General features: G+C 44.0%; 1 protein-coding gene across 1 annotated transcript in view; it reads left to right on the forward strand.

Annotated features, from left to right (window-relative positions):
• The window catches only part of LOC124613294 (heterogeneous nuclear ribonucleoprotein C-like), an 820,630-nt gene that overhangs the window by 783,631 nt on the left and 9,332 nt on the right, over positions 1-27,667 (forward strand). Inside the window, exons 10-11 of the mRNA XM_047141989.1 lie at positions 976-1,151; positions 16,615-16,893. Coding sequence (XP_046997945.1) covers positions 976-1,151; positions 16,615-16,893 — 455 coding nt within the window. The remainder of the gene's footprint in view (positions 1-975; positions 1,152-16,614; positions 16,894-27,667) is intronic.

The following is a 27,667-nucleotide window of genomic DNA, read 5'->3' on the forward strand; positions in this document are numbered from 1 at the left end:
ACAACTGTCGAGCAGTTCCTTCTTCATGCCAATTCTCGGCCGCACAGTGCAGGGGCAACGAAGACGCTCCTGAAACGTTTCCGATGAGAAGTGTTTGATCACCCACAATACACCCCGTAATTGGCTCCCCCTGAGTCTCATCTCTGCCCACAAGAACCTCTGGCTATGAAGACAAAATTTTTTCATAGACAACGAGCTGCAGACCAGTTGCAGATAACTGACGGGAAGCACAGGCGGCTGCTTTTTATGACGAGGATATTGGGAAGTTGATACAACAATACGACAAAACTTGACGTTGCAAATAAAGCGTTTCTGGTTTTCACTGTGGTTTCCATTTCGCGACCGATCGTAACTTACTTTCTGGACAGCCCTCGTACATCATCTCTAAGCATCGGAAAGACAGACCGACTTCGAAAGTAGAAAGGCCGTCTTTCAAAAGAACCGGGGATGTTTCCCTGCAACACACGCGTTCGTTGCACTTGTACAGTAATATGTACAGGTCATGTTACGCTCGGACAGATTTTATCATATTGTGTCGCAACGAGGAGATCCCTTACTCGCAGCACACGGTAGTATGATTAGATACGGTTTGCGCACAAGTGGAAATGTTTTAATTTTCAGTAAAACATTAATTTCTTCAATTGTAAAAGATCAAATGTTGGAATACATTCCGTTTATTACCAGCACATTTAAGAAGCGTGCCCCACACAAGGTATGACAGCACGTTTTGCCTATCCTGCGCGTGATCGTCTCATTGACGTCCAGTTCCAGCGCTGTGACGACGTTCCACTCAACGTCCCTCACAGAACAATCGCATTCGCCAATCCTCTTTTCGCAACACAACGCTCCTATGTATTTCAGTTCCTCGTAAGTGAGGTTGTTTCGCGATGATGCAGATTCTACAGGCATTAAAAAATCAATGTGAAGGAAAGGTGGAGACAAGTTGTCAGCAGCTTCTTGTGCGCACTTTTGCAGAGGACGGCGAGTCGTCGGTGGCGAGCTTGCTGTGCGCGCAGTGCAAGGAGTCGTTCGCGAACGCGTGGGAGCTGATGGTGCACGCCCAGGGCTCGCACGCCTTCAGCATCTACCAGCTGCCCGACAGCGCGGCCGACGCTCCTGCCGAGGAGGGCCAGCAGCAGCAGCTGCAGCAGGTGAGCCCGCTCGTAGGCGACTGAGGTGGACTCTGTATCCTATATCCTGTAGGGATTCATCCACGTGGACTGAGGCTGCTGGTGCTGCAGCCAGGGATGCAACTCTAGCACACAGAGCTTTTAGCTATTGTGTCCTGGGACGATCTCGGCGCTGTTGTACGTACAAAGACTTTCAGTTCTCTGGCACTAACGCTGAGAAATTAAACACCTTGTTACGGCTTGTGTGAGTTCCTCTCGTTCACCTCGCCTCCAGGACATCTACATCTAAGCCGGCCGGTGTGGCCGTGCGGTTCTAAGCGCGTCAGTTTGGAACCGCGTGACCGCTACGGTCGCAGGTTCGAATCCTGCCTCGGGCATGGATGTGCGTGATGTCCTTAGGTTAGTTTGGTTTAAGTAGTTCTAAGTTCTAGGGGACTGATGACCTCAGTAGTTAAGTCCCATAGTGCTCAGAGCAATTTGAACCACCATCTACATCTACATCTACAGCCATACTCTTCAGGCCACCTGTCGGTGTGTGGCGGAGGGTACTTTGAGTACCTCTATCGGTTCTCCCTTCTATTCCAGTCTCTTATTGTTCGTGGAAAGAAAGATTGTCGGTATGCCTCTGTGTGGGCTCTAATCTCTCTGATTTTATCATCATGGTCTCTTCGCGAGATGTACGTAGGAGGGAGCAATATACTGTTTGACTCCTCGGTGAAGGTATGTTCTCGAAAAGCCCGTACCGAGCTACTGAGCGTCTCTCCTGCAAAGTCTTCCACTGGAGTTCATCATCTCCGTAACTATTTCGCGATTACTAAATGATCCTGTAACGAAGCGCGTTGCTCTCCGTTGGATCTTCTCTATCTCTTCTATCAACCCTATCTGGTAAGGATCCCACACTAGTGAGCATTACTCAAGCAGTGGGCGAACAAGTGTACTGTAACCTACTTTCTTTGTTTTCGGATTGCATTTCCTTAGGATTCTTCCAATGAATCTCAGTCTGGCATCTGCTTTACCGACGACCAACTTCATATGATCATTCCATTTTAAATCACTCCTAATACCTACTCCTAGATAATTTATGTATTTAACTGCTTTCAGTTGCTGACCGGCTATATTGTAGCTAAATGATAAAGGATCTTTCTTTCTATGTATCCGCAGCACATTACACTTGTCTACATTAAGATTCAATTGCCATTCCCTGCACCATGCGTCAATTCGTTGCAGATCCTCCTGCATTTTAATACAATTTTCCATTGTTACAACCTCTCAATATACCAGAACATCATCCGCAAAAAGCCTCAGTGAACTTCCGATGTTATCCACAAGGTCATTTATGTATATTGTGAATAGCAACGGTCCTACGACACTCCCCTGCGGCACACATGAAATCACTCTTACTTCGGAAGACTTCTCTCCATTGAAAATGACATGCTGTGTTCTGTTATCTAGGAACTCTTCAATCCAGTCACACAATTGGTCTGATAGACCATATGCTCTTACTTTGTTCATTAAACGACTGTGGGGAACTGTATCAAACGCCTTGCGGAAGTCAAGAAACACGGCATCTACCTGGGAACCCTTGTCTATCGTCCTCTTGAGTCTCGTGGACGAATAGCGCGAGCTGGGTTTTACACGATCGTCTTTTTAGAAACCCATGCTGGTTCCTACAGAGTAGATTTTAGTCTCCAGAAGAGTCATTATGCTCGAACATAATAAGCGTTCCAAAATTCTAGTTATGCATAGTTATGCATCTGAAAAGTCCGGTGAATGGTCTCAGAAAATAAAGGAAACAGGAGTTGAAACAAAATACCTTTACTTGCTTTCAAAGTATCACCATTATCTACAACACACTTGTGACTTCGATTGTAAAACATCCTAAAATCTCTTACTAGCCAGTACTGTTAAAAGAGTAGTAGGAGCCCATGTACTATTTTTTCTTGAGAGACAATATTTTCAGAATTAATAGCCAAAATATTCTGTGTCTTTTGACCTCCTAACACTTTGCATTTGAGAGATTAAATGAATTGCGGTTTCATCCCCCTCGCCTCGTAGTTTACATTTAGCGACATTTGTTCCTCTGTACAGTTCGTGTGTAGGAGGGTGTAGGTGGTTTAAAAATCTATTGGCCAGTCATTATTCCTATAATGAGATTAATTTATCTGTCTCCAAATCAAACGTAGACTTGCAGAAGTCCTCTTGAAACATGGCTTCAGAACCATCAGCTCGCCAGGTTTTTGTGTTTGGATCTTCGTCCAACATTCCGCGTGCTGCCTACTGCTCCAGCTAGATTGTTTTGATTTTTCCGTCGCCTTAGTGACGGAAAGGACAGCTTCCGGTCCAAGAAATGAAGACTTCGTGCCTGTCTCACCAGCTTATCAACTTCATTACCATTGCTTCCCATGTGACCAGGGAAACAACAGCAGGTTATCCTGTTGCTTTCCCATAAGAGCTTCAAGGCATTCTGCAACCATCTTTGACCTCGTTGCAGGGATTGATAGAGATCTTAGAGCTGCTTGGCTGCCTGAGTGAATGTTGATGCCACAGGAACTGGAAGTTATTCTACAGTCTGACGGCATTTGCCCGACCATAACTGTATTTACAACATTTTTTTTTTATTTATGAATTTGGCCAGCTATGGACCGCATATAACTTAAGACTTATGGTGTTTCTTTTTCTTCCTTTCTTCCCAGTACTTCTTCATTTTCTCTCCAACTGATCGTCTCAGCTCATCTGTCCCCACTCTCTTGGTTCGAGATTTTGGCTCATCTTCTTCATAGTTTGCGTTTTCTGTCATTTACTGCAGTAATTATATTGGTGTGAGATTCTGGATATCCTAAAGGCTTCCAGTTATTTTCAGTTTTTAATTTTTATCCCTTGTCAGTGCCTCCATTGTAACCCAAAGGTGTAATGGGGGCATGTGAAGCATGGTCTCCATCCCAGCAGCGCATGTGCTAGTAATTCCGCCTGTTACAGCTAAGCAGGTCAGTCGTCTTCCCAATTCTGTAGGAGCCATTTTTAGTCTATTCATCGAAGGAAAATTGGGATAAGTGTTCGGTTAGTCGCAAATTTTTCTACTGTCGAGTGGGGGAGTGTAATGAATGATATACTAAATATACTGTCCCGCTTGGTATGAGCGTGGGAATGGAGGTCTTTTGATGGTCACGTTTTTATTTATTTCTTGGCTGTCCCAAAAACCGCACCTTCTAGCGGAAATGTTTCCCGGTGCCAATTTAAGCTACATTAAATTCCCTACAAAAAACGACTTGTTGGTTTTTTGCTCTGTGACTAATAGTTTCTTGCAGACGATTAAAAGTAGCGTTTTAGTGGTATAAAGTTAGTGTATATTGTTAAATAACGTGGATTAAGAACAAATATTAAATGTTCGTACACGTCTAAGAGCATTAGAACGGTATTAAGGGATAATTTGTGTTCTGCATGGAAGAGATTTATGCAACACAATTAATAGTTAGAGAAGTGCAGTAACTTCGAGGTCTTTCATTAATTCACTACGAATTGACTACGTTATGATTACAATACTTTACAATATGCTGTCAACAGGAAACTGCAGCACATACCACTTTTACCAGTCTAGTCTCTTTCCCACCAAACGTTACATAAATAACTGACAATATAGCTCTTACAAATAAGACACTTCGCAATCATTGTTCGTAGGAATGTATTTTACGTAAAACCTTAATTAACAATTGCTTGTAAGTAGTCACTGAATAAATTGAAAATAGCTCTACTACATAAACACAAGCCGAGGACTTTATTTTGTCTAGCTGCATTGAGAGAACTGAGGAGCAATGTGTGGGGAGAACAGTTTGTAAACTGCAAAGCTAGCAGCACCCATTACAGAGTAAGGTCTTTTCCTGGAAGAACGCTCCAACTGTCATATCGGACGACTGAGAATCAATTTCCCTTGGAGCACTGTAGCACACTGTACAGAGATATACGTAGAATCGTTCCACAAGCTCTTCTTGCCTTTGTATTATTGCCAACTGCTATCTGTATGCAATGGGATGTTAACACACTTTGTGGGAAATAACCCCCACGCCCCGGGAGTGTCTGCGCAATGCGTCACCAGTGATTCATAAGGCGGGCTGCGGAAGGGTCCGTACAACTTTCTGAAATACAATGTAGGCGCTTTTATGACCTGCGGCGAGGCACCTACTCACATGCTTCTACCCTCCTCCCTGTTACAGTCCCAGAAAACATTTTATCCGTTAATACGTTTCTACTGCACTTTTTTTGTGGTACACACATTCAGTATTTGCTCCTAATCCACTTCATTTAACAATAAACATCAATTTTATACCGTTAAAACGCTATTCTTATTTTTTTTCCTGCCCTTGCAACGCATATAGCAAATGTAAAGTAGTTCAATGTTGTACCGGGAAACAATTTCACTAGATGCTGTTGTTTACGAAACATTCAAGAACAGCCTAAAAACGACTTTTACACCCCTGTCACACCCGTCCCCACACTCACTCCCACCGGACAGGATGTTGATGTTGATGGTGATGATGATGATGATGACGCTTGTCTCCCCCCCCCCCCCCCCTCCCCATTCTACCAGTATACAGAAATTTGCGACTGCACGAATTTTTACGACAGTAGACATTTTTTGGTAGTCGTTGACAGGGCTATTTCTGCTATGTGTTAATCCACTATCGTGTAGCCCCTAAGGTGTCTTATTAGATCTTAATACTGAGGTGTCTATCCAGTACATACTTCTGGGGCTTTGAGCCGAGCTTTTACCACAGGCTTTTCTACTACATATAAGAGCACATTTTGCCTTGGAAAATATATTCTTTATGTGAGCGATCTATGATAGTTTCGCATTCAGGGTTCTCCCTAGAATACTACTCCCTGTACTGGCAGAATGTCATAGAAGATGTGAAGACTGTAGTACGTATCCTGGACATGCTTCTTTACGAACTGCACTACAACGGTTTTCTTGGGACTAACCCTAATGTTCTGCTCCCATTAGTGATGGGACAATCGACTGTATTTAACAATCGTTTGGTCAGTCGATTGTTTCTTAAGTTCAGTCGTTTTTTTCAGTCGAATGAAACAACCGAATGAAACCAGTCTCTCCGGCCATGTCAGCTGTATGAGAGTTTTCACTCGCTCATCGTGTTTGAGAGATTTTACTTACATCCTTTTCTGCCTTTTCGGTTATACATGAACCACGACTAGGGTTGACAACTTATTTGGAAACAAATAAAGTATCTTATTTCAAGGAGATGTGAATGAAAAGTATATTTCTAAAAACAAGGTATATTAAAAATACATGTACTTCTATTTACTCACTGAAATAATTGTGGCATTAAATATCGTTTTTTTCTTGTTTTTAAAAGTTTAATATCTTGTACTGCACTATAGATTTGTGTATGAACAATCGCTTTTCAACCCGTTTTTATTAGCTCTGTTTCTTGTCTGTTTTTTTCTTCTTCTCTTTTTCAGTACAATTTTTGCAGTTGATTTCAAACTAATTTCCCTATAAGCTAAAGACTTGAAACTTTCAAATTAGTCAGAACTAGATGGAAATGCAATATTAACTCGCCTTCTTTTATAGTGTATGCGGACAGTGGGTACTTGGTGTATCTGTGCTGTTTCCCTGTTTTCCTGTTCCAGCCGCTAATATTTCGCACCTAAGAGCGATTGCTGCTAAGCTGCTCTGTAAACTCGATTCTCACTCGTTTTTACATTGGCGGTCTTTTCGCGAGATATGCATATGAGGAAGCAATATCTTTGTTGACTCATTTGAAGAGAAACTGAAATAAACCTGATGTTTAGGACATGTCTCTGTTGCAATCTCATCAAAATGTTTTAATTCAGTTGAAAAATTTCTCACACACGAGACTAAAAAGCAGAAAATAACTTTTTAAATAGAGAAACTTTTTAATATAAAACGGTTTTAAAACGGGCATAAATAATCTCTCCTAGCCACATACAGATCCCTAACGTCGTACAGATAGTCCTGAAAATATGTGGTAGTGAGACACTCTCTGCAAAACTGAAAACGTCTCGGGACGCCTTTAGCTGGTGACGTAATTTTCTGTACAAAATATTTATCTTCCACATAAATAAACGGTTGAAGAATAAAATGATTTTGTATTTCTGGACATCATGACATCACACATTGCGTATATAATGGAATGAAAACTGTCGCTAAAACGAGGCAAGATTCGTTGCCTCGTCATATATCATTAAGGAAACCACTGCGCTCATCTTTGCATCCCCAATTAGGGTTGCAATAAGTCCGGATTTCCCCGGATTGGCTCTAATTTTGAGGACGTCCTCAGACGTGCTGGAAGGAATTTTTACAACTGTCAGGGATAAACCTGGATCTTTTATCGTTCCTGTTGAAATTCGCTCTGTTTTGAAATAGATAGTAATAAACCTTAGTTAAAATTTATTAAAGCAGGACCGAACCATACGTAATTTCTTCGTTTTAGTCTATTAAAAACGCAGCGGCAAGCACGTTTAGACGCTCTCCTATAGACATACAGTATGGTCCAAAACGATTTTAAACCTTCGATCAAGTATTATATTTTAGAAATGGGAATAGGTAGAAAGGTGCGGTTAACGGCATAATGTTCACACACACCTAAAGCTGATTTTTTCTTGTTTTCACGTGTTAGTTATCGTGTGGAGTGGTTGGTACAGACTAGATCTGACACTGTCCTGCGGAACCCCGTTACATTTTTTTCTTTGGGCGGTAGTTGCACAAACTATGAGCTCACGTCAGAGCAGCAATAGCACACTTTAATGAGGATCCTAGGCCGGACACATCAAACTGGAATATCACGTAGATAACCTGTGTGCTACAGACGAAATACACGTCCTTCGATTGCTACCAGTGACTGCTTTCACTAGAGAAAATAAGTGAATAATAATCCAACCGACAGGTAAAACTACAACCGTCTGACATAATTATTTTCATTCGGTTCCTCCCACAAACTGGTTTCCTTCAAAAGAGCGAATGAGTAATCCGACAAAGTGAATAGATTGTTTTCATTCGGTTGCTACCCAGACTGGTTTCACCCAAAAGAATGAATGAATAATTCAACCTATACAGATCGCGCTGGATACGGCGGCCGATGGGCAGTGACAAGTTTTTGTCCAAAGAGCTGGGCGACTTCATCCGTTTGTTCAAAGGAGAGGCCGACAAGTGTTTGCCACCTTTCGGCTGGTTGGCGATGACATAGACGACGCGCACGACGTGCAATATTTCTCAGTAGTTCTCCATGACAGAGCGTAGGGGAACGATGCGGGAGACCCGCATTGCCGTATTAGGCAAGGCCCTAATGAAGGTGGTTTGCCATTGCCTTCCTCGTGTAACGTTATGTGTCAGATTCATTAAGATGTGCCCATCATTTCGTAAATGATCATAGTTATTGTGATATTTACGTGGATTTAAGACACTGCGCGAAATTCGAAGAAGTTTTCGATGAAAAATAGTGGTTGCAAAGAATTTGCGTCTGGTACATATTACATAATACGTTGCTGCGTATGAAATGTAGCTAACTCGTTGAATTTTTCTTTAGACTGTCACCAGTCTCGAAAAAATCGATCTGATGTAGTGCACTCATTTGCGATCGCACTGTGCCAGCGCTAAAGCCAGAATGAAATATCCACAACATTCCTCATACTTCATAAACGGTTTGAGATATCGAAATGAGATTTTCGCAAATGGTTGCCTACAAAGAGGGAGAGTATTTTGCCGTATGATTATTGTGCAAGACTTCACCGTCTACCGTGTTATTCCAATAACTACAGACTTTTCCCATGAAAGACTGTAATTTTTAATGACCTTCAATAGCTAGTGAAAGAAGAAATGTTGTGGGTTTTGGAAAGACATAAATGAAGTCAGTAAATGTGTATTTTGTATCGAGGATGTGCTTCTTATAAGATGTTGACCTTACTTCTCCTCTGTTCCTCACTTAATAACATAATAAACCACAGTTTCAGAATTCTCTCACAATTGCGCCTGCACAACATGTTAGTGAGGTGAGCTGTGTAAATTCCGCTTAGTTTTGACAAAAGAAACATTTTAACGTGGCAAGAAGAGAAATATGTTAGTTTTACTCAAAATTTCCCAGTCGTGACTCTTCTCTGAAAGTCACAAATGGTTGACAAACTAGGCGAAAATATATATCTGCATTTTCGGTGGAATTCTTTTTAGATATTAACCAAAGAAGAGGTGATATATTTTTGAATGGTCACCATGCAAGTGTGAGTGTGGAGGGCTCCCCGCTTAATATTTGCCAAAAATATGAGTGTAGGCTTAAGTTTATAATGGCATTTCCCCTTCAGTGCTGGGCATTTCCCCTGCAGCGCTCTGAGCGCACCCCCCCCCCCCCCCGCCCCCCTCACCCCCCCCCCCTCACCCCCCCCCCCCCCCCCCCCCCCACCGCCACCGCCGCTCTCCCCACGCTTCCCCAGCCGAATGTGCATTTAGCCGCCACGGCATATTGCGCGCACTATACATATAACTACAACTGAATGAGTCGGCTGTTTTCCAACAACTGAATGAATCGATTCTTTTCATTCGGTTGTTCCCATCACGAGTGTCCAGTACTAGTCTTGTACTACGTTAAATGCGCAATATGCCATTTTTTTAATGCTCCTAACAAACATACTAAGTAATACTGTGTCAAAACCGTGTATGTATCGTTCGTAAAAGTAACATCTCGCATTTACCGCTTTGATGAGTTCATTCACCACTAGGTTATACAGTAGTGGGTACAAAATCGCTGCTTGTGGATATGCTCAGGTGATGTTGATCACTATTTCCTCATTCATCATTGTGCCATCTACTTCTCATCTACTCAGCATGTTCGTAATCCACCTGCATGCTTTGGTCTTATTGCATTGCTCTTTTGCAGCTCAGAACATAGATTTGAAGATCGTATTGCTAAAAGTGCTCTCAGTATCCGTATTGCTAAAAGTGCTCTCAGTATCCAGAAAAATGCAGAGCAATTGCCTGAAAGTGTAGAGTTCTTCCACAGTCCCAGCAAATTTGTGAAATGCTATTTCATAATGTATTCAGTCTTAGTCTTGTTATAGTTATTTCTCCCTCGAGAATTGAAAAAACCTTCGCTACCTTCCAAGCATTAGAAATGGTTCCTGCTACCAGGTTAAAACCAAACATATGAGTCTAATTGAACTCCCTCCTGCTTATTGCGGTAGAGGTGAAAAGATTCCATCTGAATCTGGTGACTGAACAGTTGAAAAGTTCCCACAGCCCAATGAATTTCTTCTCTGGCAGATCCCAGATCTTCTCTCATTACATTCACGAATGGTGCTTGAGAACAGTGGTTGTCGTTAAGCCTCCATCACTACGACAGACCTTTGTGAGAGAAAATAATGTGGGCAACCTTTCTGGGAACATACACTCTCGTCTTTCAACAGTAAATCTTTCTGTGATGTACAAAGTCTCTACTGTGGCGTCTGCCATTGGAGGTGGCTGACCTGATACGAAACACTAAACGACCCTGTGACAACACTAGCGATTTTTGTTGGGTCTTCTCTCTTCTGTGAAACCAAACTGGAGAAGGGTCGTCGCCTGACGGACAATGCTCAAGAATCTGTTAAATGAAGGTTTTGTAAACCACTTCTTTCATTCTTGTGTAGCTTGGTGGCTCGGTTCTTTAGTGCCAGATTCACATCTGAAGGGCTGCAGTTCGATCCCCTGTCATTCTTACAATTTTTATGTGCGGCTTTTCTTTTCTTTCGCCTTTTGGAAATTTTGATAATTTAAAAATGCGACATAGTTGTGAGTACAAGATAAACAGTTGACTCTCTCATAAATGGCCGAAGAAGTTAGTTCAAAGGTCGGAGGAAAATCTTCTCGTTAACACCTATAATAGCACCATTCCTGGTGGATTGTGGTTTCCAATCCAGCCTTCCGGTTGAAGACATCTTCACCTTCTTTCAAAGAAAAATTGCATTGCCGTAAGATTATTTCCATAAATATGTGCCTGGTTCCTGCTTTTCCTACGATTAGTTTTTGTATACTCATTCCACTTCAGGCCTCTCTGTACGGTTTTTCCTAAGTATATTAGGTCAGCGCTGTTGTCAGTGTCTCATCGGCAATCACGTAATTGTACATATCTTCCACTATTTATGTCCAGTGTGTTATAACTAGGTTAGGATCAACAGCCAGTCGTTGTATAGATCCGCTGTACTCTGCTGATCTTCCAATATTATATGCATATTATCCTGGACAACGATTGAATACCTTGTATAACCTTCTCGAGTCACAATCCAGTCTCGTAATCGAAGCACTCAGACGTGGATGTGGTTGGTGACGTCACGTTACTTAATGTCACATTTGCGCAATAGATGTCGTCTGTTATATAGACTGAACCAGTCGCCCTTTCAAGTTCTGCATTACGTATCCTTAGTCAGGAACACTTACAATGACTGAGCTGGCCAAGCAAGCTGCCAAACATGCCGAGAATGCGAAAAGTGGCCTTTGCCGTGACATCCATGAGTTGAATTGACAGATGGTTTTGGTTTTCATTTCCTGTTGATCTCCTACGCTGCTTTTCCGAGCCCAAAGTCATTATCACATTTCCGGTTCAAGGGCGTTGTGATCTATTTTGTCAGTATGCTGATTTTGCCTTAAGACGCACATTTCAGTATTTCAAAGTGTGGTCCATTTAAATATGCGCGTCTTGTTCATTAGCTCTTTATAACTACCTCTGTTTGCAATATTCACGTATACCACTGAACGTACGTGCAATATTATATCATTTTACGACGTATAGTTTAGGAGTTACGATGTCATCAAGACTAAGATGCATGGGAAATTAGTTGTTCTTAAGACTGGAGTTTCTGATTGCCTCTGGAACCTTCGTGCAAGGTTTTTAATGTACACGCGATTGTTTTTTCAGCTCTTCTTATCAGTGGCACACTCTCATACAGGATTAACGTCTCATCGATTAAAAGTTAGTGTAGAAGTCAATGTAGTCGTTTACAAAGCTAATTAACTGTGTGATAGGTGTGCTAAACCTATGTCTATTGTCCAGATTTCATTTCAATTTTACATACCTGATGTTGATTGTTCGCGGCACAATGCGGAGGTAGAACCTTCCCTCGTCGCTAAAAGCAACTTTGCACCATTCATCCCAGCAACTGCGCTTTTCGCTCCACCTTCAAAGGATACTCAGCTAACGCCACACGCAGAGCTTATTATAGCAATGTTGTACAAAAGTACCGCCTGGACTCCTAGTGTGCAATACCACCGTACTGAAATGTAGATGACAAAACAAAGAGCCCGTGTTGAGATAACATGATGCATATGTATAATCTTCGAAACGACAGACCACTCACTCTGTTACTCTAATACGCTCCACTTCTGTCAGAATATGGTCGTAGTTACAACCATTATTTCCAGAGCTGCTCCTGGCAGCTCTTAATGTGAAATACACTCCTGGAAATGGAAAAAAGAACACATTGACACCGGTGTGTCAGACCCACCATACTTGCTCCGGACACTGCGAGAGGGCTGTACAAGCAATGATCACACGCACGGCACAGCGGACACTCCAGGAACCGCGGTGTTGGCCGTCGAATGGCGCTAGCTGCGCAGCATTTGTGCACCGCCGCCGTCAGTGTCAGCCAGTTTGCCGTGGCATACGGAGCTCCATCGCAGTCTTTAACACTGGTAGCATGCCGCGACAGCGTGGACGTGAACCTTATGTGCAGTTGACGGACTTTGAGCGAGGGCGTATAGTGGGCATGCGGGAGGCCGGGTGGACGTACCGCCGAATTGCTCAACACGTGGGGCGTGAGGTCTCCACAGTACATCGATGTTGTCGCCAGTGGTCGGCGGAAGGTGCACGTGCCCGTCGACCTGGGACCGGACCGCAGCGACGCACGGATGCACGCCAAGACCGTAGGATCCTACGCAGTGCCGTAGGGGACCGCACCGCCACTTCCTAGCAAATTAGGGACACTGTTGCTCCTGGGGTATCGGCGAGGACCATTCGCAACCGTCTCCATGAAGCTGGGCTACGGTCCCGCACACCGTTAGGCCGTCTTCCGCTCACGCCCCAACATCGTGCAGCCCACCTCCAGTGGTGTCGCGACAGGCGTGGATGGAGGGACGAATGGAGACGTGTCGTCTTCAGCGATGAGAGTCGCTTCTGCCTTGGTGCCAATGATGGTCGTATGCGTGTTTGGCGCCGTGCAGGTGAGCGCCACAATCAGGACTGCATACGACCGAGGCACACAGGGCCAACACCCGGCATCATGGTGTGGGGAGCGATCTCCTACACTGGCCGTACACCACTGGTGATCGTCGAGGGGACACTGAATAGTGCACGGTACATCCAAACCGTCATCGAACCCATCGTTCTACCATTTCTAGACCGACAAGGGAACTTGCTGTTCCAACAGGACAATGCACGTCCGCATGTATCCCGTGCCACCCAACGTGCTCTAGAAGGTGTAAGTCAACTACCCTGGCCAGCAAGATCTCCGGATCTGTCCCCCATTGAGCATGTTTGGGACTGGATGAAGCGTCGTCTCACGCGGTCTGCACGTCCAGCACGAACGCTGGTCCAACTGAGGCGCCAGGTGGAAATGGCATGGCAAGCCGTTCCACAGGACTACATCCAGCTTCTCTACGATCGTCTCCATGGGAGAATAGCAGCCTGCATTGCTGCGAAAGGTGGATATACACTGTACTAGTGGCGACATTGTGCATGCTCTGTTGCCTGTGTCTATGTGCCTGTGCTTCTGTCAGTGTGATCATGTGATGTATCTGACCCCAGGAATGTGTCAATAAAGTTTCCCCTTCCTGGGACAATGAATTCACGGTGTTCTTATTTCAATTTCCAGGAGTGTAGATTTGTTAAAGTTTCAAGCACTGTGAGTTTCTCACTCGTTGATTTTAGTTTCTATAATTCGTATCACTTTCGTACGCTATTCTTCTTACTATAAACACACACATATGAAATATATTCATATTTAGGTTCACAAATGTATAGTATTCACTTTGTCAGAATTTCTCTTTTACCAGCTATCGCTTACATGATATAGGAACTCTACTGACTGATGGTTATGCGAAATTTCCACATGACTTTAAGATGTGAGAACATTTGAAGTAAATACAACAGGAGGAAGTGTCGTTCTTTGAGTATTGCAGGAGGTTGTGTAGAGGAGTCATCAACTCCCGTTACAGTATTTGACATATAAACTCCGTCGTATCCAGTATTGTATTTATTCTACAGTCCGTAGAATTGGTGCAGCTGTTCGTCATTTGTCTTTGGCCTCAGCACGATGAAAAGTATTATAGCAATACTCGCCCGAGAAAAATATCTTCTCCATGTACGTAACTCACCAGGCTTTTCTGTGTAGTGATTCTGTAGCTAGTTACTCAAGTGATAAAAAAGTTTTTATCCTCTGAAGTCACGTATGGCTTGGCTTGTACGACCATCGTGACGTCTATCGTGTACTTCACTGTAGCTTCCTACATTCCGAGCATCGTCTTTACCATATTCCCCATCCCCAGACTACTCTACCGAAACACTGTGCTGTCCCTTTTAAATCAATTTCACTTTGTTAATTTTCTCTTCTGCCTTTTATCCCAGGTAATACGCTGACGGAAGAAACCGCAACACCAAAAAATAATTTATGTAGAGTAACGGTATTGGGGAATATTTTTCTCTAGGTTACATATTTGATTATCGTGACAGGTTAATGTAAGAGCGAGATAAATCATTGCAAATGAGAAATGCTGGTACATTAATAAAAGGTGGTGAATGCAAGAGTGAAAACGTACATGCAGTGTGTTGTATAGATGCCGGATGCCAGTTTGTAGGATGGAGCCCCATGCTTGTTGTCGTGCTCGGTGAATGCTGTTTGTGGATGAGGTTGGAGTTGTCGTCCGTTGATGTAAAATATGCGCTCGATTGGAGACAGATCTGGTTATCGATCAGATCAAGGCAACATGTCGACACTCTTTATTAGCGTGTTGGGTTACAACAGTGGTGCGTGGGCGAGCGTTAACCGTTTGGAAAATGCCCCGTGGAATGCTGTTTATCAATGGCAGCACGACAGGCCGATTCAACAGATTGACGTACAGTTTTGCAGTCAGGGTGCGTGGGATAACAGCGAAGGCGCTACTGCTCTAACACGAAATCGCACCCAAGACCATAACTCCAGGTGTAGGTCTAGTGTGTCTAGCACGTACACAGGTTGTTTTCAAGCCCTAACCAACAAATGACCATCTATGGCACCGAGGGAGAACCAACTGTCATCAGAACATACAACAAAAATGCACCCTGCCTTCCAGTGAATTCCCGCCAGACACCTCTGAAGCCGTAAACGGTGGTGGTTCGGAGTCAGTGGAATGAACGCTACGGGACGTCTGACTAGGAGCTGTCCTTGAAGTAACGTATGTGTAACAATCAATTCGTCGTGTCACTATGGTTCCAAGTGCCGCTCAAATTGCTGCTGCAGATGCAGTACAGTGCCGCAGAGGGGAGTCCGGTCTTCTCGCGACCGTACGTTATGGTGACCACCGTTGCCAGCGGTTATGTACAGTGGCTACTGTACATAATTGCTGCAATATCGCACGAGGAACAGCCAGCTCGTTGTAGCCCTATTACACGACCTCGTTGAAAACCAGGAGCTGATGATAATGGCGTCTTTGTCATCTTAAAGACATTCTTCACTATCATCAACGTACCACGTCCAATCTAAACAGTAACTAACGGTGACGACCGTTACAGCGTGTATTTAAAGCAAATCTACTAGCGCCACTCTTCTATGACTGGCACAAAATTTGAACAGGCACCATCAGACGACTACCAATCTGTTTATGTAGCACAACTTCTTCTTGGTGCTGCGATATTTTTTCCGTCAGTGTATTAACTTAATTGCAGAACAGCTTACTTTATTGGTGAACTAAGGTTCCTGAAATAAATGGCAGCCAGCTGAATACGAGACCTGTACGTGCTGTGAGTAATTAAGATGTGGAGAGGCAGCGTGACGATAGTCCCAGTTGCAATCCCTGGTTTTATGAATATCAACACCAATGATATAAGATGGATTAATCAATTTTTTGATTACGAGATTTTCACGCTGTGGCGTAGTTCTTAATATTATTACTGTAATACTTACACAAATTTTGCTAAATGAAAATGACGTATGGAAATTAAAGAAGCTTCATAAAGATTTCAGTTTTATGATACATGTAATTGTTGTTGCGTCATAATTGACCTATTTCGGTCGTAAAATATCCGGTAAATGGATAAAACGATTTGGTAGAAATGAGTTGTCAGTGGAGCGTTTGTCAAAAAAAGAGGCTGGAGTTGTTAAACGTAACGTTTGCGTCGCGTCGTATCATCTTATGGGGAGTGGAAACCTTCCGGAGCCACCTGTTGGGTCTAGCGAATGGCTCAGAAACGACAATTCTCCTCTTCTGGCCAATTATAACGAGGCAATTTTTTTCCAGGAGAGCAGCTCCCACGCGGGCAATGCCGCGGTGAAGGAGGAGGAAGAAGAGGAGGAGGAGGGGGGTAGCACTCCAGAGGTGGCTGAAGCGCCCCCTCCCTCACAGGCGGCCTGCAACGGCATCGGCGGCAGTGGCGACGGCGGCGGCGACGGGACCGCGCAGCTGGCGCCGGAGAAGCAGCGGCCGGCGCGCACGCATGCGCAGAGCCGCGGTGTGGGCGCGGGCGTTGCCGGAGGAGCGGCCGAGGGCGCCGACCAAGGGCGCCGGCAGGCCCACGCGGTGAGCTGCCAGCCTCTTACCTCATCCTCGCCTCCTCCGTTGCAGCCCACTCGCCTACGTGCCCTGTGTTGTCAGTCGCAGGACAATGACGTACTCAGAGTGCCTAAAAAGAGTACAGGACGAACAGAAAATGCAAACCTAGTTACATGTCACTAATACACCACTCGCAATTAAAATTGCTACACTACGAAGATGACGTGCTACAGACGCGAAATTTAATCGACAGAAGAAGATGCTGTGATATGCAAATGATTAGCTCTTCAGAGCATTCAGACAAGGTTGGCGCCGGTGGCGACACCTACAACGTGCTGACATGAGGAAAGTTTCCAACCGATTTCTCATACACAAACAGCAGTTGACCGGCGTTGCCTGGTGAAATGTTGTTGTGATGCCTCGTGTAAAGAGGAGAAATGCGTACCATCACGTTTCCGACTTTGATAGAGGTCCGATTGTAGCCTATCGCGATTGCTGTTTATCGTATCGCGACATTGATTCTCGCGTTGGTCCAGATCCAATGATTGTTAGCAGAATATGGAATCGGTGGGTTCAGTAGGGTAATACGGAACGCCGTGCTGGATCCCAACGGCCTCGTATCACTAGCAGTCGAGATGACAGGCATCTTACCCGCATGGCTGTAACGGATCGTGCAGTCACGTCTCGATACCCGAGTCAGCAGAAGAGGACATTTGCAAGACAACGACCATCTGCACCAACAGTTCGACGACGTTTGCAGCAGCATGGACTATCAGCTCGGAGACCATGGCTGCGGTTACCCTTGACGCTGCACCATAGACATGAGCGCCCGCGATGGTGTACTCAACGATGAACCTGGGTGCACGAATTGCAAAACGTCATTTTTCGGATGAATCCAGATTCTGTTTACAGCATCATGATGGTCGCATCCGTGTTTGGCGACGTCGCGGTGAACGCACATTGGGAGCATGTATTAGTCATCGCCATACTCGCGTATCACCTGGCGTGTTGGTATGGGGTGTCATTGGTTACACGTCTCGGTCACCTCTTGTTCACTTTGAAGGCACTGTGAACATTGGACGTTATATTTCAGATGTGTTACGATCCGTGGCTCTACCCTTCATTCGATCTCTGCGAAACCCTACATTTCAGCAGGATAATGCACGACCCCACGTTGCGGGTCCTGTACGGGCCTTTCTGGTTACAGAAAATGTTCAACTGCTGCCCTGGCCAGCACATTCTCCAGATCTCTCACCAATTGAAAACGTCTGGTCAATGGTGGCCGAGCAACTGGCTCGTCACAATACGCCAGTCACTACTCTTGATGAAATGTGGTATCATGTTAAAGCTGCATGGGCAGCTGTACCTGTACTCGCCATCCAAGCTGTTTTTGACTCAGTGCCCAGGCTTATCATGGCTGTTATTACGGCCACAGGTGGGTGTCCTGGGTACTGATTTCTCAGGATCTATGCACCCAAATTGGGTAAAAATGTACTCACATGTAAGTTCTAGTGTAATATATTTGTGCAATGAATACCCGTTTATCATCTGCATTTCTTTTTGGTGTAGCAATTTTCATGGCCAGTAGTGTAAGTGTACCGTGAAGTCACGTAAGAATTATGTGTCTATTTTTACATAATTTGAAGTGCTAGAATGGACTATAAAAATATGAGGAAGTAACAGGTTGTGTGGTTACGATATAACAAGGTAAATCAAGGTTTGGGTGAACACGTCGTACATATGTATAGAGTCGTATATCTTACGCATAAGACAACACAATAGGTATTACCTTACGGATAAGAGAGATGACTCCATACGTAGTTATTGTCTTATGGATAAGACAGATGACTCAACGCATATGTATGAAGTGTTCACCCAAACCCTGATTTATCTGATAATGATATATAAATCAATACGCGTAATTGAAGAAAATAGACACTAACAACCCGTGACTTCCATGTATTCTTATAGCGTCCATTGTAGCACAAACGCAACCTGCAAATTACAGGGCAGTTTTAAAGCTACTACAAAGTGTCCGCGATGCCTTCGTTTCGAAACGCTCCGAAGGAAACTCCAGGATGCTGACCCACGGCCTCACACGTGTCACAATATGTCTCTCCTGACTTCCAATTGGCGCGATGTGAAACGTAGTTCTGGACACAACCCCATAGGTCTAGGCTGTCGCTAAACAATTTGTTCATTATATCCTTTCTCCAGGAGTGTTAGTCCTGCAAGTTACATAGGAGAAATTCTCTGAACTTCGGAAGGTAGGAGATAAAGATACTGGCGGAAGAAACTCTGTGTGCGCGGTTCGTGAGTTTTGCTTGGGTGTCTCAGTCGGTGAGTGGGGGGTGCCCCAGGGATCAGTGTTGGGGCCACTCCTGTTCCTATATAAATGATATGCCCTCTGGTATTACGGGTAACTCTAAAATATTTCTGTTTGGTGATGACACTAGCTTGGTAGTAAAGGATGTTGTGTGCAACGTTGGCTCGGTTTCAAATAGTGCAGTACATGACATAAGTTCATGGTATGTAGAAAATAAACTAACGCTAAATCACAGTAAGACTCAGTTTTTACAGTTTCTAGCACACAATTCAACAAAACCTGACATTTTAATTTCACAGAACGGGCATTGATTTGTCGAGCTGAACAGTTCAAATTTCTAGGTGTTCAGATAGATAGTAAGCTGTCGTGGAAAGCCCACGTTCAGGATCTTGTTCAAAGACTTAATACTGCCAGTATACGGTATCAGAAGTGAGTGATCATTGGACACGAAAATTAGTTTGTTTCTTTTTATTCGCTTTTGTCGTATGGTGGTATATTTTTGTGGGCACGAAAATTAGTTTGTTTCTTTTTATTCGCTTTTGTCGTATGGTATTATATTTTAGGTTAACTCTTGCAATTCTAAAAGGATAGTTTAGGCTCAGAAACAGGCGGTTCGGGCAATAAGTGTGTAAGTTCACGAACCTCTTGTCGACCTCTGTTCGCGAGTCTGAGTATTTTGACATTGGCCTCTCAATATGTATATCCCTTATTGTCGTTTCTTGTTACCAATATTACCTTATTCCCTATAATAAGCAGCTTTCACTCTGTTACGGACTCGCATTCGGGAGGACGACGGTTCAATCCCGCGTCCGGCCATCCTGATTTAGGTTTTCCGTGATTTCCCTAAATCGCTCCAGGCAAATGCCGGGATGGTTCCTTTCAAAGGGCACGGCCGATTTCCTTCCCCATCCGCCCCTAATCCGATGAGACCGATGTCCTCGCTGTCTGGTCTCCTCCCCCAAAAACCAACCAACCAACCACTCTGTTAATACTCGGCAGAAATCAAACCTACATTTGGATCGGACTTCCTTAACTCTTGTGCAAAAAGGTGTGCAGTATACTGCTGCATCCATTTTCAATAAGCTGCCACTCGAATTCAAAAAATGTTAGCAGTAATCCACGCGCTTTCAAATCGAAACTGAAGAGTTTCCTCATGAGTCTGTAGAGGAGTTCCTTGAAAAATTAAGCTGATTCTTGTTGTGTTGCTGATAGCGTTTAGTTAAACTTATGGACTGACATTTTTCAGGTTCATGAAAGTTTATTTTTATCTTTTATTACTTTTATGTTGTAATTTCATGTACTGACTCGTTCCATGACCTTGGAGATTTTCTCCTCAATTGGACCCTACGGAACTTGACGTGTTAATAGAAAAAAAAATAAAAAAATAGATGTTCATACACTTGTGACGCGAGTTCGCTGAGTGCAGTTGCAACAGATAAATATCTTCTAGGTACAGGGGAATTAAAGACATTAGCTGCTAGTGATCATTGACTCAAATCAATGAAGAAAGTTGAAAATTCTGCCGGACCAGGATTCGAAACCGGGTCTCCTTCTTTCTAGGCAGATGCACTCACCACTGCGCCATCCGGACACAGTGTGGTCTTCGGGATTGCGCGGACTACCCTAGCATGCCTCTCGTCAGACCCAAGTTGTCAACTTATTCACACACTCTGGGTATAGTGCCCCGTGCACATTATCTTCGTTATTCGTGCATTTCGCTGATTCCCGTGTAATTAAGGCGGAAACGGCCATTGGCCTCTTCAGTGCACATAGATACAAAGCTTGAACTCTTTCAGGGATCGGCGAAATGCCACGAATAATGAGAATATTGGGCTACATCAGTAGCGTGTGGATAAGTTGAGAATTCGGATCCGTCGGTACGTGAGTTAGGGTAGTCCGTGCAGTTTCAATGACCACTGTGTCTGTATGGAGCAGCGGTCACAACATCTGCCTAGTAAGCAGGACAGCCAGGTTCGAATCCCGGTCGGGAACATATTTTCAAATTTTGCCATTATTTCGATCCAATTTCCACGGGCAGCTAATGTCTTGCATTCCTTTGTGTCTTGATTAATAGTGACTGCAGAGTAAAGAAATCGGCACCTACACAAATATCCTCTAGTAGTCTTTAAAATTCTGAGTTAAACACTGAAGTTTAAGAAACATTCTGGAATCTGAACTCTCCTAAGTTCTCCATCGGTACCTCATTTGCGGTTCATGATTTCGAGCAACATTCGAAGGCGCGTCAAATGTTTCTGTAATCTATTTTATTTCTTATATTTAGACAAGTAATTTCACGAAACATTTGACCGTTATTTTATGCAATTTCTTTATTTTCAAGTTTTGGTCAAAGAAATCTGACAAAATATATTTAAATATCGATTGGAATACTTTTTGTTATTAAAAGTATGCAGATTAAGAGAAAGCAGAGAAGTTTGTTTATGCAGTGATCGATAATTTTGACACTTTATTCACATAGCTAGTTCGTGAAATGGTGCACTTTTCCCTCAAATCACTAATTAAGTTTTTCTTAATTACGCGACTTAACCAATTAAGTAATTTTTTTAATACTAAACCTCAGGCTGGTCAGTTTGATATCTCATTTCCCGATTTCCCATTCTTCTCTTGGCTTTGTAATTCTTGTATAAATTTTTCCTCAGTTCACTAAGTATTTTTTAATTACCCTGATTGATTCCTACCAAGTAAATATTTGTTTCGAATCACGATGGTCAATTTGATACTCCATTTATTCATTTCCCGCTCACTTTGGCTATAAATCAATGTTGCGTACTGAGAATAAACGGGCAGAAGGACTCACGTTGTTCAGTTACATCACTGGCCTCTGATCACTGGAACTAGTAGGTGTAGCAACAACATACTTAGCAGTATGTGTCTGGAGCGAGCTGAAGTGGAACGGTCACTGAAAGAGGTGTAAAAACAGCAGATATTCAGCACAACAATCCGAAAGAGGACCATGTGGTTTCGACAGAGGCGTTGTGCGTTACAGTGAAGTTACGAGGGCTTGCTTCGCACGAATAGTCGGGCAACGTACTACTTCCTACCACATACATCTAATGAAACGAGCATGACGAAGAAATCAGAGACATCCTGCCGTTGGGGATGAATGTGTTTTTAATACACGAGCCTATTTGGTTATCGACGCATTCACCAAACGCACCTTTTGTAGTTCGGCTATTTCATACGTCCACTTTTCGCGAACAATTAACAAATAGTTAGTCAACGCAAAAAACCGTGCCACTTAAATTACTGAGGAACTATTTGGTGTAACGGATAGTGCCAAATTTTTTTTACCATGAACTATATCCGTACATCATTAGAAGTTCCATCATTATCGACCGACTCAGTGGCAGTGCACATGGAATGTTCTTGCGCTCGTTGTCGTCGGAAGCAATGATGGGCGGAGCAACTGCGCTGCTTCGCGGAAAAATTTAGCCATAAATGCATTGAACAGTAAGAACGTGAACAGCCGACTTATACTAACTCAACATGTTTAGTAGTTGAGAGCATCGTCGTAATTTCTGCTGTACACAACATCTACGAGATCGTGTCTTTAGTATACTGCTCATGAGTACCACGGAGTTGGCAGATTTTAATCAGAGAGTAAGGACCTATTTTTAGGTCGCACTCTAAAAGCCACAATAAATTTTTCACGAGCAATGTGAACAGTGTCCTTTGTCATGTCGAGGTGGTACCTGCATTATTTACCGTCCTTTTCGAGGAAAGCAGTTCATCATGTGAGTGCTTTATAGGTTACGCCACTGAGTGGAGAAACTTGTACATTTTTGTTATTGGAGAACAGAAGTCTCACAGGTTGATAGAAGCTTGCTGTCAAGGAAGGAATGGACGAAGCTTGGCGTTTTGATGACCCATCACTCCTCGAGATGGAGCATTTTCTCAGCCGGACAGAAATAATGGGGAATAATATCAGCTGTGATATAGTCCAAGGAATTACACCAGGGTTAGCCTCGAACTGTTCATTGAAATTTTTTTTTTTTTGGTCGTCAGTCTACTGACTGGAAACCATACCGTGAAAAATAAAAGCGTACATGATTTGAGATCCTCTAACCTCCTAAACACTAATCCAGCGGCTTAAATAATGCGCGATCACCCTTGTTAATATGCACCAAGTGTAAGTGGTGGTGTGGTCCGCCGGGTTTGCCATGTGGTCTAACGCACGGCTTTCCGGATTGGGAAATGAAAAATGAGAGTTTGGCGTCGTTGGCCAGGAGGCTCCTTACGGGGCAGGTCCGGCCGCCTTGGTGCAGGTCTTATTACATTCGACGCCACATTGAGCGACCTGAGCGCCGGATGGGGATGAAATGATGATGAAGACAACACAACACCCAGCCGGGAGTCGAACCCGGGCCCCTTAGGACAGTAGTCCGCCACGCTGACCATTGAGCTATCGGGTCGAACTCCGGATTGGGAAGGAGCGCCTGGTACTCGGCACGAATCCGCCCGGCGGACTTCTAAGTCAGCGATTGCTGCGCAAACAAGTTCTCCACGTACACGTACACCACCATTATTTTACCACGCAAACGTAGGGGTTACACTCATCTGCTGTGAGACGTTCCCGTGGGTGGGGGGGCGGGGGGGGGGGGAGGAGGTGTCCACCGGGGGCCGAACCGCACAATAACCCCGGATAAGAGGTTCGATGTGGGGGGCGGAGGGGTGACGTGTCCTGGGGTCGTCGTGGGGTTGTGGACCACTGCGGCTGCGGCGGGGACGGAGCCTCTCCTTCGTTCTAGGCCCCCGGTCAACATACAGTGCAATACAAAGTGGTGTTGTGGTTCTGTGGACAGTTGCACATCACGTTTGCCGACGTAGATGGTGTAATCGATTTTGCCACAGAGAATTTCTTGTGAAGAGAAAAAAATGGCTCTGAGCACTATGGGACTTAACATCTGAGGTCATCAGTCCCCTAGAACTTAGAACTACTTAAACCTAAAGAACTACTTAAACCTAACTAACCTAAGGACATCACACACATCCATGCCCGAGGCAGGATTCGAACCTGCGACCATAGCGGTCGCGCGGTTCCAGACTGAAGCGCCTAGAACCGCTCGGCCACGTCGGCCGGCTGTTGGGAAGGGCGGTTTCAACAGGACAGGTGTTAACGAATACTCGCATTTTTATTTTTCCCCACGTTTATCCCGTCTAGTACGAGGTCTGCTTTTTACCGTATTTGGCACATCGAAGTTCAAATGGCTCAAATGGCTCTGAGCACTATGGGACTCAACATCTTAGGTCATAAGTCCCCTAGAACTTAGAACTACTTAAACATAACTAACCTAAGGACATCACACACACCCATGCCCGAGGCAGGATTCGAACCTGCGACCGTAGCAGTCCCGCGGTTCCGGACTGCAGCGCCAGAACCACTAGACCACCGCGGTCAGCCACATCGAAGTGACTCATTTGAGGGAAATCGCGTGCTTCGCGTAATCTTTCTTCCGTGTTCTACCTATTTTAACTGTTTTGTGTATCGTACTCGCTGAGACGGAGTGTGGGAACTAGCCTGGCATTTGTCTGAACGGGCGGGGAAAACCGCCGAAGTACCACACTCAAACTGGCTAGTATACAAACCTTATGTCATTAATCCGCCTCGCGGGTTTGGCCTTGTTACATGTGAGTAAGTATTCATTAGGGAAACTGAATGTAAGTTTTCCTTGGAACAGTCAAAATCGGCCAACACTCACTGTTACGCACATTGTCAGTGAGAGATTGTGGAAGACGCTTCAGTAGATTCCGTGCGATCTACACTAGGTACGCTGTTTGCAGATTAAATATGACTTACGAATAATACCATTTTGTGTTAATTTACTGAATCTGCGAATGGTGTAGCACAATACTCATTGAAGAAATTTACGGTTCAGTACGAACGATCTGCGGCTCTGGAAATCGATCATGATAACTCATTTACATATCATAACCACTAAAAATAAATAATAATGTCACAGTAAGCAAACCTGAAGCGTTATATACCTAAGAGACAGTAATCATTAGAGGTAGGTCATTAATTAAAGATACAGAAATAGAAGAAAGGAAAATACTAACAAGGGAACCTCCCCATCGCACCCCCCTCAGATTTAGTTATAAGTTGGCACAGTGGATAGGCCTTAAAAAACTGAACACAGATCAATCGAGAAAACAGGAAGAAGTTGTGTGGAACTATGAAAAAATAAGCAAAATATACAAACTGAGTAGTCAAGGAGAGTATGAACTTAGCAGTGCCATGGTCCCGTGGTTAGCGTGAGCAACTGCGGAGCGAAAGGTCCTTGATTCAAGCCTTCCCTCGATTGAAAAATTTAATTTTTTATTTTCAATTTATGTCACAAACTCTTATGTTTTCATCACCTTTTTGGGAGTGATTATCACATCCACAAGGAAACCTAACCAGGGCAAGGTAGAAGAATATTTTTACCCATTCGCCAAGTGTACAAGTTAGGTGGGTCGACAACATATTCCTGTCATGTGACGCACATGCCGTCACCAGTGTCGTATAGAATATATCAGACGTGTTTTCCTCTGGAGGAATCGGTTGACTATGGCCTTGCGATCAACTGTTTTCGGTTCCCATTGGAGAGGCACGTCCCTTCGTCTACTAATCGCACGGTTTTGCGGTGCGGTCGCAAAACACAGGCACTAAACTTGTTACAGTGAACAGAGACGTCAGTGAACGAACGGACAGATCACAACTTTGCGAAAATAAAGAAAATAAATTTTTCGCTCGAGGAAAGACTTGAACCAACGACCTCTTGTTCCGCATCTGCTCTCGCTAACCACGGGAACACGACACTGCTCAAGTTACAATTTCCTTGATGTTGCCTATCTTGCTGACGGACTACTCAGTTTGTATAGTTTGCTTATTTTTCCATAGTTCCACACAACTTCTTCCTGTTTTCTCGACTGATCTGTGTTCAGTTTTTCAAGCCCTATCCACTGTGCCAACTTATAACTAAATCTGAGGGGGGTGCGATGGGGAGGTTCCCTTGTAAGGAAAGTTTTTGGTCCTATTTGTGTTGAGGGAATCTGGACGTGGCGGAAGACTAACGAGTTTATAAAACACTGGAGAAAACCTCAGAAACTTTTCAAGGAAAGACGACTAAAATTTTAATGGACGCCAATGCAGCGGCCAAAAGGATTCTCTGGCTTGCGCTGTCAATGGAGATTAGTAACTACTGGATACGTGAAACTGAGAAGAAGAAATCAAGCACTTCAGGAAAATTAAGTTCAATCGCTCTCCATGGCTGGGGATAAAGATGTAATAAATTAAATCAATAATAATAATAATAATAATAATAATAATAATAATAATAATAATAATGGTGGAGATAATTCGTATACCTCCGACTACATTCAGCCCAGATGGCCATATTAAGGTAGGACGTATTAAAATTCAGCCAGCGAGTACCTACTTAGTTGATACTATGCACAAGGTATCTCCTCATTAGGAACCCCATGAGCGCGAGGTCGCAAAAGGCCAATGATCTTTACGGTTTACAACGCCCCACGTATTGTCTACCATGCAACCACAATATTGACTGCTGATGCTAAAAGAGGGCGGGGCTGGTGTTATCCAATGGTAAGCACAGCTAGAGGCTACGGAGCGTAGTTGAACTGCTTAGTCCACGAGTAACTCACAGCAGGCCTACAGTGCTAGTGGTGTTGATCCAAAGTAGAGCAGTGGCAACGATAAAAACAGGCAAACATTCCATTATACTCACAGTAACATTTGGCGAAGAAGACATTTCATCAGAAGGGAACCCAAGAAATTTCACAGAGTGAGAAAGAAGTGGCAGATGAAAATTAGTGTTTCTACAAGATGAGTTAGTGGAATGTGTGGTGTCGTATGCGCTCGACTGTACGGACACTGTGCACGACGAGTACAATGGCGAGGATAGATGCTTAACGAGTGAAAGTGATACTGAAACAGGTGTCGACTCATGTGTTTCGTCATCCTTGTCGGACAGGTAGCCACAAATCCCGTCTCCAATGAAACGTACTAAAGGATAATAGCTTTCCAAGGAGCGGATACTATACGTATTTACGTACGTGGAACATCATCCCCAGTACAATTTGTAGGATGTTAGAAGGTGCTCTGCCCCCTGCGATTCTTTCTCGCATGCGGTATCTTTGCAAGGACAGTGCGGAATATTCTCGTCGCAGCAAGGAAAAGTGGAAAAATAGGCTTAAGAGAAGTACAACTATGTAATGGGCGCTTCTTTTGGCCAATAGTTTTTGCTTGGTTCCTGGTCTGCATGTAAAAATCATACTCCTTTAGCGAAAACTCTCCTGAAAAGTATGTGACATTGCAGTTCATACAATTTGAAACAACTGGACAAATTCAGCCCCTGGGTGTTCGTTTTTTCCGTGCCTGTAAGTTTTATTATAGCACTACCTGCAGCCACCCCTTAGGACAGCCAGTTTCACAACAAGTTGCACGCCACACTGTTA

Source organism: Schistocerca americana, chromosome 4 (assembly GCF_021461395.2).
Source record: "Schistocerca americana isolate TAMUIC-IGC-003095 chromosome 4, iqSchAmer2.1, whole genome shotgun sequence".
Lineage (NCBI taxonomy): Eukaryota > Metazoa > Arthropoda > Insecta > Orthoptera > Acrididae > Schistocerca > Schistocerca americana.